Here is a 14,632-nt window from a genome sequence, read left to right on the forward strand (position 1 = left end):
ACAGAGGTACAAAGTGAGCGTAGAAGGCAGCAACAGATCCGAAAAGGGAACAAAAACTGCCAGACCACTGTGGAGTGTTCCACAGGCCTCACCCAGTCTCTTGATCAGAGCCAGGCCCTGGTCACTCTCCCTTGATTCTCCTCTAGAAATGGGTGTCATCACTCATTGGCTTACTCAGATTTTATCCTCATCGCTCGTTGTGTTCTGAGGTTTTGGGTGGTCCCAGTTAGCCAGCTTCCCAAGGGTGATTTATCCCTGTCAGTCTAAATCTCATCAAAGATGAGTCTTAGACACCATCTAATGTTCGAGCAGTTTATTCCAGCAGTGCTTTTACAAGGCAGAAAGCAGGAGCTGGCCGGTGTCACAGGCCAGATAGAGTCAGGGGTCAGATGACCAATGGAGTGGGAGGGCTTCTATTTGAAGACCATTCTCAGAGTTTCAGAGATCTTTCCCATTTCTTACACATGTATTCAGTCTGGGTCCATTACCAGGTGTTTTTCATAGAGCAAGTTTAATTTAGTAAGGTCAAGCTTTGTTCTAAGATTTATGAAATTGCCTCTGCGCTGAGGTGGCCTTGTCTCCTGGACATCCCTGGGCTGGGTTGCATCATCCTGCTAAGTGACATGCAGTATCAGCTCTGTGAGATGCTTGAGTGGGTTTTATCACTATCATTAATAGCCACAGATGTCTCTCGTAGTATACTATAGTTATTAAAATGCTTTTTTTAAAAAAAACGAATTTTATTGATGAACTCCTTTCCGATGTATTTAAGTTCCCCGATGTTTTTAACCTAGGAAAAGAGTCTAACCAAATGAATCCATTGAAGCTTCCCTTTCAAAATCCTAAAATACCCTTTGGGGTTCTAAAACAGACTTTCAAAGGGCAGTAAATAATTTCAAAAGCTTTTTCTTCGTCAAGAGAATCAAAAGATAATGTGGCAAAAGACAAACAGCTTGGCTCGTGGTCCTTTGGCTACTTATACATCTTCTGACAAAGCAGAAGTGAAGGAAGAAGGAATGAAAAAAGGAGAAGGAGGGAAGACAAGGAGGGGAGAAAGAAATAAGAAAAGAAGAGCAAATAGCAAAATATTAAAGTTATTTTTAAATATCCATACCCTCTGTCAGCAGATGTGTTTAAATGCAACAGTTGCCGTTTTTAAAGAAATGGTCTATATGTCATGATCTTCTTTGTATACTTACTTTTGCTAATACCTATATTTCTAAAGAAAAGTGAAATTTTTCTTACATGCAATATGAACACAACTCTACAGTATTATAATGCATAATGTTACCAAGAGACAGAGCCCCGCCCCCCCCCCCCGTGAGTTGGATTTAACCTTAGCAAACGTAAAATACTTTATAATCCCATGCTCACCATTAGGCAACGTCAGAAAATGTCCACAGCAAATGTCATAATGCACTTCGAACATGAATAAACATCAAGGCTTAGCTGGTTATGCTACTGTTTCCTCGTTACTTTAAAAAACCGTATTTTTAAATACAGATTTTACTTGCTACTTTCACATGAACTTATTTTTAAGAACTAAAATATTACCCTTTAGTATTAATAATTCATTAAGCACCACTCTAAAAATTATTACCTCAGACCTTTTCCACACAAGAAAAAAAAATCAAAGTTATTTGTCTTTTCAGTTCAGAGGTTTCATGGTATTTTTAAAACACATTTCAAATCATTCCATTTGTGATTTTCACTAACAACATGAAAGTCTGTCCAAAAGTCATTAAAACCTAGGGTCAATTATACCCTTAGATGCTAATTTTGTAGCTCACATGCACTTGAGCTGCAGAACCTTAGCAAAAATACTCTGGTCAGGAAACTTCACTTTTAAATGTCACCTGAGATTCCACACTTGACCTAGAACAAAGGAGCAATTTTTCTGAGTCATCCCTGTGCCTTCGTGTCCAGAGCTCACCCACACTTTGAGACCTGGGAAACAGGGTCTCAAATTGGATATAAGTCTCTTTTGCCAAATCATCTTCCCAAAAAGGTTCTGACTTACATTGCAGCTTGCAAACTTTGTACAACAAGAAACAAATCAATGGTAAGACAAGAACACAGGCAGTACTGGTCACCACGAGAAGGAGAGACCATTGAGAATCATCTCCTTCAACTCTTTCAGTAGAAAAGGTGATGCATTGGTCTTTCTGAGGAGGCACTCCTTTTGGACAGACACAGGCCATGTATTGCCCACCGGGTTCCAAGCCATCTATGGTTACTTGGTTCTTGCTGGAGTCTGCATTTAACAGCAGCATGTCCTTCCCACCATACTTGGAATACAACACAGTCACTGCAGAGTTATGTGTGGTGTTGATCATATTCCACATCAATGTCACACTCTCTTTCGTCTCGCTGATCACCCTGAGGTTTTCTATTGTGGCATTTGTCTCTATAAGCATTGTTTGATCTAACAATGCCAGCTCTGCTTTCTTTCTTGTGCTGGCTGGAGGAAGCTTACTTCCACTCTTCGCCACCTTTAAATTTCTTTTCCCATCTGGGTGGAACTGGAGTGATTGCTTGTTGGCCATGGTAGTACTTGCTGAGATGCTCGTGCTCAGAGTAGTGGTTGAAGAAGCGGTGGAGGAGAAGGAAGGAGATAAAGAGAAAGAAGAAGTGGAGGGAGGAGACAAAGTAGAAGCAGACAAAGAAGATGTGGGGGGAAAGGAAGAGGACCAAGGATATGGTGATCCATTAGATACAGATGTAGATCTTCCAGATCCTGGTTGGACCTCCCACTCAGGATGATCTCCAGTTCTTTCAGAAGCATCTGGTGATATTGTGGTTGTGATAATGCCAAGCACTGTCACAGTAACCACAGCTTCTGACATCCCAGCCAGATTTTTGGCCTTACATTTGTAATCCCCAGCATCTTTGGCAGAAATGCCTGTCAAGCTCATTATGGACCATCTGACTCCTTCCTCTGGAGATTCTTGTATTACTGGAAGAAAACAAATGTATAATCTGTGAGGAAAAAAAGGAAAATTCAAGCAACCATGCCAACTGAGGAGGAAACAGCTATCCGCTCTATATGCATCCTCTCACAAAAGCCAAGAGGGAAATGGCATCCTGCAAGTCTCTGGCAATGGGCGATGGTTCATCAAACTGCTTACATCAAGATCTAGGACCTGCCGGGTGTTGTGAGGTCTGTATAGGGAAGAGTATTTTTAAAAGACAAAAGACTGGGAATCAAGAGACTCGGGTTTTAGAAACTTTTGCCCACTAAATACTATGTAGTTGTAAATAAGTCAATTCACGTCTTTAGGCCTCTTTTTCTGCGTTTATGAAATAGGAGAATGAGATAAAGTGATTTCAAAGATCCCTTTCAATTTTAAGTCACTGTAATTCTATAAAATGTTTATCATAAGACCTCACTTAAGTATTTCTTATGATACTTTTTCATGGTAATTAAACGCATACACCCCTATAGCCTGGGGTATAGCAGATCATTTTCCGGCATGGCAGAGTCATCATTTGTATTCCAAATAATTTATTTTATATTTAACTTAGGTAAACCAGCAAATCACAGATTCTTTTGTTTGCATAATCACATATAGTTTTTTAAAGAAATCTGAATTTTGCTATCGTAAACTCTGGCATCTGGGTATATTTTCATTCTGTCTTGATTTCAGGGGCTTTTCAAAGAATAGTAATGCAAAGAACAGTATCCCAGTAGCCCAAAACCTAACTCACCGGCTGGAACTGTGGGCCACTGACCACGTATACATGGGGACATGAGGCCTTAACTTCTTCATTGCCATCAGGTTTCATTATTTCAACCTGAATTTAGTTTAATTTTGAGGAATTTTAAAAACATATCACTTTAATTTTCAGAATATCACTCTTAAAACTGGGCACAAAGCATGCACATTGTCACACTAGGATCTGAAAAGTCTATATAATCAATATTTATTAAAATTATACTTTTTGATTCATAATAAGGTCTCCATGTAATTTATTATTTAAATAATTACCTGAAAATGAGAGACTTGTACAAAAGGTCCCCCATCTTTTTTTTTTTTGAGACAGAGCCTTACTCTGTCACCCAGGCTGTAGTACAATGGCATGATCTCGACCACAACCTCTGCTCCTCAGGTTCAAGTGATTCTCCTGCCTCAGCCTCCTGAGTAGCTGGGATTACAGGTGCGTACAACCAACCGGCTAATTTTTGCATTTTTAGTAGAGATGGGGTTTCACCATGTTGACGAGGCTGATCTCAAACTCCTGACCTCAGGTGATCTGCCCACCTCAGCCTCCCAAAGTACTGGGATTACAGGCATGAGCCATCGCACCCGGCCAGCAAAAGGCCCTTTTTAAAAAAATGTAATGGTTGTACATTTTGAAGTGAGCTGTATCCAAGGTGATGAAGCAAGACAAAGGCCTTGTCTGCCATATCTCTCCACTACATTGTTTTATTCTACCTAAGAAAAAGAGTTTCGAGTGTCTAATTTTATCTAGGTAGTTAGATAATCTGAGGAGAATACTAACCAATAAAATGTACCTTCAAATCCCTTGCACCCAATACTCTTGAAATACTTTATCTGTATTAACGGGCTAATTTCAAATCACACAAAACATGATGTTAACTTCAGAGCTTTGTAAACTCCTTTGATCGTAGGGCTGAATCAAGAAAATACCTGTGTAATTAACTGGTGAGCTGTCAGATCTGGTCCATGTGAGCTGTGGGGTGGGGAAGCCAGTGGCATCACACCGCAATAAAACATTACTACCCAGAGCAGACATGATTTTGGTGGCCGAGGTCATCACTGATGGTTTCAGACAATGCTCCAACTCAGCCCGCTGAAATAAAATTCCTGTGAGGCGCTCAGGTTCACTGCAAATCATCAGTGGATCCAGAAGCACTATAGCCAGGTCAACAACCTTTGACAACTCAATCATTTTGGAAATATGACAGTCACAGAACCAAGGATTGTCCTGTAGACCTAAAACGGAAGGTGGGAAAGAATGACAAAGGTTATTCTGATGACTTCAGTTTCATCCTGTCTCTTGAGAAGGTAGGGATCTAAAGCATAGTCACTTTTATGTCAGTTTTGCTCTGCAATCCAACAATTTCAATGAACATATCCTAACCATTAGTTCAGATCATTAATAATCATGGCTAATACTTACTGAACACTTACTCTGTGTTAGATTATGTTCTAAGCACTTACTATCACATTTAATCCCAATAACCCTATAATAAATGATATTATCATCCCCATATTAAAGATGAAGCTCAGACACAGAGGGGCCAAATAACTTGGCCAAGGTCACATAGCTAATCAGTGTCAGAGCCAAGATTTTAATCCAGGTACCACAGAATGCCGTAATACAGTAATGAAGATCTTTCAAAGGTGCTATGGAAATATTTACAGTATTGTAAGTATTATAGGGTGCTCAGAGGCACCTACCTCAGCCTGGAATAAGTTATGGTTTTAAGTGATTTGAAGGTGTATTGAGGTATGCAAGCTTTGTGTGGTCAAAGACATAGAGTGAAATGCTGGCTATGGCTGGAGAGAAGCCTAGAAGGGCTGGTAGAAGCAAAAACATGGCTTGGCATGAATGTCATATGTGATAACCATAAATGTGACTTGCTCAATACTCCCTTCAAAAGAGAATCAGCTTCAAGCAATGCAGTTAGTTGATAGCTTCCAGTCGCAAGCATCTTCAGGATCTGTCTCACTTTCAGAATTGTTAGCAGAAGCCTTTGGGCCTTCAAGGAGGCTCCTTCAGTGAGAACTTGAAGGAAAGTGAAGGAAATGTTACTGGAAACTAAAGGAAAGAGGATCCTTGCCATGGAGTGGCAGAAAGTTTAGCAGCACTGTCACCTGTGATCCACACGGAAAGTCAAAAGCATACTCAATGCAATGTGGTCTACCCAAGGATATTTCCAAACAGAGTGTTGAAACAACTCCCTGGTGTTTACTAATAAAATATAGAGAAGAGGCAACAGTTAAAAATCTGTTAAATATAAAGGAATATAACTTGCTGAGTTCAATTTAAAAACTATTTCTTATTCTCAGCCTCTCCAAAATTCTCAAATTAAGATAGAACTTCAGGGCAAATATCAAATCTAGGTGGGACTATAAAATTATGTGCTAAAACCTCAGAAGGATCTAAAATGGAGCTTTAGAGTATTCTGTCAGATAAAAGTTTCTCTAGGATCTTAGAAGTGATGTTCTATAACAGCCTCATATAAAGCCCAAGATAGAAAAAAATTTATCACAGAGATTTGTGGTTATGGCTTTTTACTAACGGAGTGGAAGAAAATTTTTACTAAATTGGGAAGAAAAGACAGAACAATTTTACAAATTCTAACCATGGTGGAAATTTAACTGTTAGTTCATAACTTCTATATTTCTTTTATACCTTTTAAAATTATTATAGCAAGTCATGATTGGCTCATGTTTTTCTACCAGTAATGGTAAAAGTTTACTTTTACATCTCCTGTTTTAGGAGTTTGCTTCTCTTCCATGTATTAATAACTTTAAACTTTTCCTCTTATATTTAATCTTGTGAATCTATACCTAGTTATTGAATCATTATTAATTTGAATTGTATTCTCTTAAGTGTTGGCTCTTTCATCCAATTTTACGTGATGAGCAAACTTTCTAGTTTATTTTATGTTGCTATGACCAAGTGTGGCTGTGGAACCTAATGTCTGGGATGAAATCTCGGTTCTGTCAAGCTTCACCCCATGAGTAGGTATCTATACCTACTCTCAGCCTCATCTACAGAATGCAGTAGTTCTTTCACAGAGTTGCATGAATTTTAAATTACATAATTCATGGAAATTACCTGGAGCAATGGTTTATTCATAGTAGAGTCTCTGTGAACTTTAACCTTTCTTGCTAAACATAGTACTTAAAATCTTTTGTAAAATATAGTCATTTCAACCTCTGAATATGTAGCAAATTTCATACACATAAAACATATTCCCTATACTAGGGTCCATATTTTCTTGATCTTAACAAAATAAACCAAATGTAATACAACCTGTACATCTACTAAAAAATAATTCAAAACAAGTACGTAAGTAATGGTGGAGACATAATCTGATAGATTCTGAAATACCTATAATAATGAAGTCAGTTCATAGACATTCAAAAACTCACTTCACCACCAGACACCACATTAGATATTCAATTATTATTGTATATATTAGTTGACCTGATATGTGAAGGCCAGATTTAAATATATGAAAGATAAATTAAAAATAATAGGAAATGACATTCTCACAAACTTTACTGTGCCTGGGTTCCTGATGAGGCTCAACCACTAACTCTGTGCCCTGGATGATGCAACCTTGCTGAGCCTCAGTTTTCTTATCAGCAAAATGGGAGAGCTGACTAGATAAATGCTAGAGCTTTTTACAGCCATAATGTTCTATCAGCCTATAAAATAAAAATAATGATCATAGACTAAAAGAAACCAAAGATGGAACAACAAATTAACACTAAAATCCATCACTCAGTAAAAAGCAGAAGAATATGATAGAATGCCTAATTTGTAACATTTTTATCTCTATTGATTGAGGTGCTAAGATAATCTGTGCATCTAGACTGTCCTAATAGTGCTTTTTTGAGACAGAGTCACACTCTGTCACCCAAGCTGGAGTGTAGTGGCCACGATCTTGGCTCACTACAACCTCCACCTCCAGGTTCAAGCGATTCTCCTGCTTCAGCCTCCTGAGTAGTTGCGATTACAGGCACTCATCACCACACCCAGCCAGCAAATTTTTTGTATTTTTAGTAGAAATGGGGTTTTGCCATGTTGGTCAGGCTGGTTTTGAACTCCTGATGACGTCAAGTGATCTGCCTGCCTTGGCCTCTCAAAGTCCTAGGATTACAGGTGTGAGCCACGGCACTCAGCCCAATAGTGCTTGTTTTTAAAAGTTAAATCTTTCAAGTTTGTGATTTTTCTATGTCTGTACTGATACACAGTTAAAATGTGAATATCATACAAAATGAAACCAGTTTATCAACTTTGACTACAATAAAGAGTAAAGGTAGTCAAGAGTAAAGGTAGTCAATTCTCCTTTTACAAACAATATATCTGATTTTACTTATTAAAATGGAGGGAAAGGGGAATCACTACAATTTTAAAACTCTTCCAAAGTCTGAACTCCCTTCAGTAGTTTTATTTTACTTTGTACGCATATTTTTTACATTAACCAGTTTTGCCTTATACACATTTAAATATCATAAAGAACTAGATTTGGGATTAGATTGTTAGACTGTGACCCACACGGTTTAACAAATTAATCAAGTCAGTTGGTGTGTAATGTTCCGGTAACCTCTACAAAAAGTTATAAAAGATTAAAAATGTTGCTATCAATTGGTATTGTCAGAATTGTGAGCTTTGGTTTGCAAGAAATCAATGAAATGAATATATGCGTTGCCTCCCACAGATAATTAAATCTCAAAGTGAGGATCCAATCATGTGTCTGCTCCCTGAGTGAAAGATAAAACCAGCAAAGAGAAGAGCACAGGAAACAAACGGGCAAGTGTCCTCCAGGGCAAAGATATGTTATCATAGTGCCTAAGAGGAGGAAATGGAATATTTTAAGTCAAATAAAAACAATCAAAAGATTTAGAAAAAAACATGTAAACACCCATCTTAATATAGTAAGAATTCATAAATAGAATTATTCTAAAACATTTATATCGAAATAAAAGGTTACTTATATTTTACACCTATAAATTTGTGTCAATATTCTATATATAAAAGCTATGCTCATCATAGCTTTTTATGATTTGATTTTAAGATTAATTTCTAAATGTGCCAGCACATCAAATTTATTCAGTTATATAATATGTATAAAATATTTCACACTTTGAAAACACTTCAATTTATGCCAGATTTTTTCTTTTTTTAATAATAATTCTAGTTCCATAGGTTTTTGTGTTATGCCAATTTGTACCCCAGTTTAATTACAGAAAAGGCAACAATTTCTAAATTGGTGGTATATATTTCTTTATAATTTTTTAATGTAAGGCCATTTATTAAAATAGACAAACTGTAAGATGAAAATGAAGGCAACAGAAAAATTCAAACTTTCACAACCAAAAATATTAGCACAACCTCAGAAATAATTTAGAAAAAAGTGTTGTTAAAAGACATGTTGTACATCTTCTTTCCATTACCCAAGATTATGTCAATTCATGGTTCTAAATAAATCTTTTTAAAGTAAGAGATTAAAAACTCATCTTCAGCATATATGTAAATTCTGTGTTTATCACACAGGTATATTTATTCAACACTATCTTTTGAAAATGGGCCATTTAAAAAGACATAGCAATTTCCATTCTGTAAGTTTCATTAAACTTTACTTAGGGTTGAATACACATGAAATGTGCCTTTAATGCATAAAAATCACAGTGGATAGCAGCAAAGACTGGGCGGGGAGTACTGAGGAGAATTTGATAATTCACATTGTGATTATTCTGCACATTGATGAAATAGAATTCACACCTCTAAAACCTCAAGACTTCCCTTTTTAAAGAACCAAAAGAAACCCAAGACACCTTGCTGACACTTCCCCACCCCTAAACAAACTGATGACTCTTTTACACATAAAACTGAAATGGTTATGGCAGCAAAAGGTTTTGATGGCAATGAAAGTTTGTAAACTGTCTTTCAATCTCTTTTTCTTATTCCCAGAGTGCAAGATGTAGGGTTCTCAGTCTTTCAGTAGTGCTTCTCCTGTAAACAATCCTTCATTTTTTCTGGCAAAGGCAGTTTCTGAATTAAGTCTATCCTGGTATACTAACATGTAACAAAAAGACACAGGTACTGCAGGGAGCACACATGCATGAACCAGGACCCTGGGTTGGTGAGTCTGACTGGGTAAGTTGCAGATCCAGGCAGCAGAGACCTTGAATAACAAAAAGCCCTATTTTCAGAGTACCTGATTGAATGCTTAATTAGATCAACTATGGATGTATGTCCTTCCACATCTGGCTGTTCATAAAAGCTAAATCTACCATTTGAGCACTCAATTCTAGTGTGAAATGTTTTACCATGGGGGCAAAAGCTCAAGCTTAAAAGGTAACGGTCATCAGAACTGTCCCGGACAAGAAAAGAACCATCTGGCATCTTTGCTAGGCTCCCTTCTGCCTCCCAACATGTGGTTGTTTCCCAGTACCATCCTCGTTTTGCAAGTTTTTTCAGCTCCTCTGTGAGGTGTGACACAAGCATGGGACCACTACTTTGCACTGAGTCAAACTCTTGCAACCCCAGGAACAGAGTTAAGATCAAAATTGAAATGACAGCACATACTTTTACTCATGTGGGCCTCTGTGCCAGTAAGTCCACTGAAGTTCCTTTGGATTTGAATATTCTGCACTGGAGGTAGCAATGGTGGGCGTGGAGGGACATCATTGTGAACCGCTCTCAGGCTCTGCAACATGACTCCCGTGGTGCCAATCAACAAGCCATTCACCAACTGCTCCACAAAGATCTCTGGGGCAACAACTAGGTCCTGGTCTACCTGAACCTCGACTTCAGGGAAATGGCCCCCTCCCACTTGAGGAGGAACCGCAGAGACTTCCATGGGAGAAGAACTGTTGAGACAACATCTACGTGATCCTTCCAAAGGATACATCCCCTCATCTAAAGACACAGTCTATTGAATGTAGTCCTGAAGCATAAGTCCAGTAATGACAGGTCTCGGTTATGAGAAGCCGAGCTCTTCAGTGAATTGACTTGCTCTTGGCACACAGTCTCACACCTGTAATCCCAACATTTTGGGAGGCTGAAGTGGGAAGATTGCTTGAGGTCAGGAGTTCAAGACCAGCCTGGGCAACATGGTGAGATCCTGTCTCTACAAAAAATACGAAAGTTAGCTGGGTAGCAGCACTTACCTGTTGTCCCGGCTACCCAGGAAGCTGAGGTCGGGAGATCAACAGAGCCCAGGAGGTGGAGGCTGCAGTAAGCCATGATTGCGCCACTGCACTCCAGCCTGGGTGACAAAGTGAGATACTCTTTCAAAATAAAATAAAATAAAATTTTAAAATGTTAAAGCAGCAAAATCTGGAGTATAAATGTTTAGGAAAAGATTCAAGAGCTACGACGTTAACAATTTATTTCATGCTTTGAAATTATTTTAAAATGTATTAATGGTAAAACAAAATTCTTTAAAAAATTAATTTAACTGGTTATATCTAAAAGTTATGTAAATATTTTTAAATCCCTCAAAAATAAAATGTCTATTTATTTCAGCTTGAAACATCTAAGGTCAAAGGAAAAAGTAGTGACCAAGAACTGAATACATTTAAGTGTTTTTTTCTTCTGAGGACAAAGGTAAGAGAACTCTCTGAGTTAAACTGTTACTTGCACTGCATTCCTTCAAGGCAACACATCAACCACAATTACACTAATTTGCATTAATTAGTTTACTTTATATAACTATTCTTGGATGGTGGGGACAAGTGAACTTAATCTTTTCTAAAAGAATAATATTTATGTGCATCAGAATAGTTGGACTAAATGTGCTTTTTTGTGTGGGAAAAGTGAGCAATAAATTCTTGCACAAAAGTTACTCTGAGGACTATAAGCCCTTGAAGGTACAGACCATGCCTACTCAGCTTTGTGGAGACAACAGTCTTTAACAATTCAGTGGGGAAAGGAACATCTTTTTTTTTTTTTTTCTTGAGACAGGGTCTTGCTCTTTTGTCCCGGCTACAGTGCAGTAGTACGATCTCGACTCACTGCAACCTCTGCCTCCCAGGTTCAAGTGATTCTCCTGCCTCCGCCTTCTAAGTAGCTGGGATTACAGGTCCCTATCACCATACTCAGCTAATTTTTGTATTTTTAGTAGAGACAGGGTTTCACCATCTTGGCCAGGCAGGTCTTGAACTCCTGACCTCATGATCCACCTGCCTCAGCCTCCCAAAGTGCTGGGATTACAGGCGTGAGCCACCATGCCTGGACTACATCTTTTTAATGAATGGTGCTGGAACAAGTGGACATGTGTTTGCAAACATATAAACCTCAACCCCTACTTTACACAATACTCAAAAACTATTTTTAAATGGATAATAGCTATAAGTATAAGAGCTAAGAATAGACAGCTAAAATTGAGTATAAAGGCTGAAACCATAAGAAAATAACATATCTGTGATATTGAGGTAGGCAAATATTTTTTAGGTGGTACGCAGAAAGCACTAACTGTGAATGAAAAAGGTAATGAATCAAATGTCATCAAAATTTAAACCTTTCTTATCAAAGACATGAGGAAAACCGAATAGGCAAGTCAGCCTTGGAAAAAAAATTCATAATGCTATAACAGACAAAAGACTTATATTTAATCACGAAAGAAAGACAAATAACCCTTAAAAATTAAGTAAAAGATAGTTCATAAAGGAAGATATACAGTGACCCATAGCAAATGAAAACAGCTTTGTGACCCACCCAATCCCCAAATAACTGAAATGAGAAAGACCAACAACATCAAGTGTTGGTGAGGATATGGACCAACCAGACTGTTATGCATTGCTAGTGGAAATGTATAATGTTATACAGCCTCTTTGAAAAATGGGTAGTTTCCTTAAAAGTTATATGTGTAATCATTCTTTTTTTTCCCCACCCAGGATGAAGTGCAGTGATGTGATCTCAGTTCACTGCAACCTCTGCCTCCTGGGTTTCTCCTACCTCAGCCTCCTGAGAAGCTGGGACTATAGGTGTGCACCATGACACCTGGATAATTTTCATATTTTTCGGTAGAGACAGGGATTCCCCACATTGGCCAGGCTGGTCTCAAACTCCTGACCTCAAGTGATCTGCCCACCTCAGCTTCCCAAAGTGCTAGATTACAGGCATGAGCTACTGTGCCCAGCCATACAGCCATTCTATAACCCAGCAATTTCAATCCTAGGAATTTATCCAAGAGAAATGAAAACATGTGCCACAAAAAGCTTTGTACAAGAATGTTAATTGAAGCTTAATTTATTATGGTCCCAAACTCAAAACAGCCCATGTGTCCAACAATAGGAGAAAGGATGAACAATTGCTCCATTCACACAACTGAATACAATTTTTCAATAAGGAAGTACCAATACATGCAAGAGAATCAATGATTTTCAAAAACATAATGCTAAGTGAAAGAAGCCTAGCACAAAAGTGCATCTTGTATGATTCCATTTATATAACATTCTAGAGCTGGCACAATTAGCCTATAGCGAAGAAAATTCAAAACAGGCAAGATCGACTGGAAAGAAACACAGGACTTTCTGGAGTAATGGAAATATTCTGTATCTTGATGATGGTGTGAGTTATTTAAGGCTATACCTTTATCAGAATTTACCAAATTGTAGACTTACAGTCCTGCATTTCACCTATCCAAAGTATACCTCAATGTCTCAATTAAAAACAAAGAATATTATGCAGCAATCAGAAATGATGAGTTCGTGTCATTTGTAGGGACATGGATGAATCTGGAGAACATCATTCTCAGCAAACTGACACAAGAACAGAAAATGAAACACCGCATATTCTTACTCATAGGCGGGTGATGAAAAATGGGAACACGTGGACACAGAGAGGGGAGTACTAAACACTGGGGTCTATTGGGGGGAAAAGGGGAGGGCCAGTGGGAGGGGGAGGTGGGGAGGGATAGCCTGGGGAGAAACGCCAAATGTGGGTGAAGGGGTGAAAGCAAACAGAACACACTGCCATGTGTGTACCTATGCAACTGTACTGCATGGTCTGCACATGTACCCCAAAACCTAAAATGCAATAAAAAAAAATAAGAAAAAAGAAACAAAGCTTTAAAAATTAAAGAGTGATGTCTTTGGAGATGAACGGTAAATTTGAAGCTTGACTCTGCCTTCTTACTAGCTGTGGAAAGAGGGTGAGGATTAGAGCAAGGCATAAACCTTAACTATGTGAATTTGTTTCCTCAAACCAAAAAAAGGATGTGGCACATCTACAGAGATTGATGTGTTTTTTGAACTAAATTGACACCATTTTAGAAAAGTATAGAAATATTAGGGCTGTCACTGACCTTCAGGCAAACTCCATTTCAAATAGGAAAAGAGCCCATGCTTACAACTGAGCAAATTTGGGTACAAGTAAAACAACACCCAAAAAAAGCATTTTATGTTTTCTCCTACTGCAGACCTTTCTCCCAAGACAAACAGTGTCAAGGCCTTACAGAATATGCCTGTATAAATATTTGCTTAATCTTGAGAAAGAGACCATGGAACTTTACCTGTATTGCAAATTAATATCTAATTTTATAATTAATTCCAATATTTATTTGCAGGGCAATATTTTAAGTTTTCATGGATACAATAAATGACAATTTAACCACGTTGATTCTTTTTTTCTTTTTTTTGAGACAGAGTTTTGCTCTTGTTACCCAAGCTGGAGTGCAATGGCGCGATTTCGGCTCACTGCAACCTCCGCCTCCCGGGTTCAGGCAATTCTCCTGCCTCAGCCTCCTGAGTAGCTGGGATTACAGGCATGCGCCACCATGCCCAGCTAATTTTTTGTATTTTTAGTAGAGACGGGGTTTCGCCATGTTGACCAGGATGGTCTCGATCTCTTGACCTCGTGATTCACCCGCCTTGGCCTCCCAAAGTGCTGGGATTACAGGCGTGAGCCACCACACCCG

General features: G+C 38.3%; 1 protein-coding gene and 1 pseudogene across 2 annotated transcripts in view; both read right to left on the reverse strand.

Annotated features, from left to right (window-relative positions):
- Positions 1 to 1,705: 1,705 nt before the first annotated feature.
- LRIT3 (leucine rich repeat, Ig-like and transmembrane domains 3) overlaps positions 1,706 to 14,632 on the reverse strand; it is a 28,180-nt gene continuing 15,253 nt past the window's right edge. For both annotated transcript variants that reach the window (XM_003732451.6, XM_054253066.2), the window contains exons 3-4: positions 4,653 to 4,958; positions 1,706 to 2,956 (exon numbers count right to left, since the gene is read on the reverse strand). In XM_003732451.6, the coding sequence (XP_003732499.3) occupies positions 1,830 to 2,956; positions 4,653 to 4,958 (1,433 nt within the window). In that variant the 3' untranslated portion in view covers positions 1,706 to 1,829. The remainder of the gene's footprint in view (positions 2,957 to 4,652; positions 4,959 to 14,632) is intronic.
- LOC144581888 (suppressor of cytokine signaling 6-like) lies at positions 9,557 to 10,803 on the reverse strand (annotated as a pseudogene).

The sequence above is a fragment of the Callithrix jacchus genome, chromosome 3, assembly GCF_049354715.1.
Source record: "Callithrix jacchus isolate 240 chromosome 3, calJac240_pri, whole genome shotgun sequence".
Taxonomy (NCBI): domain Eukaryota; kingdom Metazoa; phylum Chordata; class Mammalia; order Primates; family Cebidae; genus Callithrix; species Callithrix jacchus.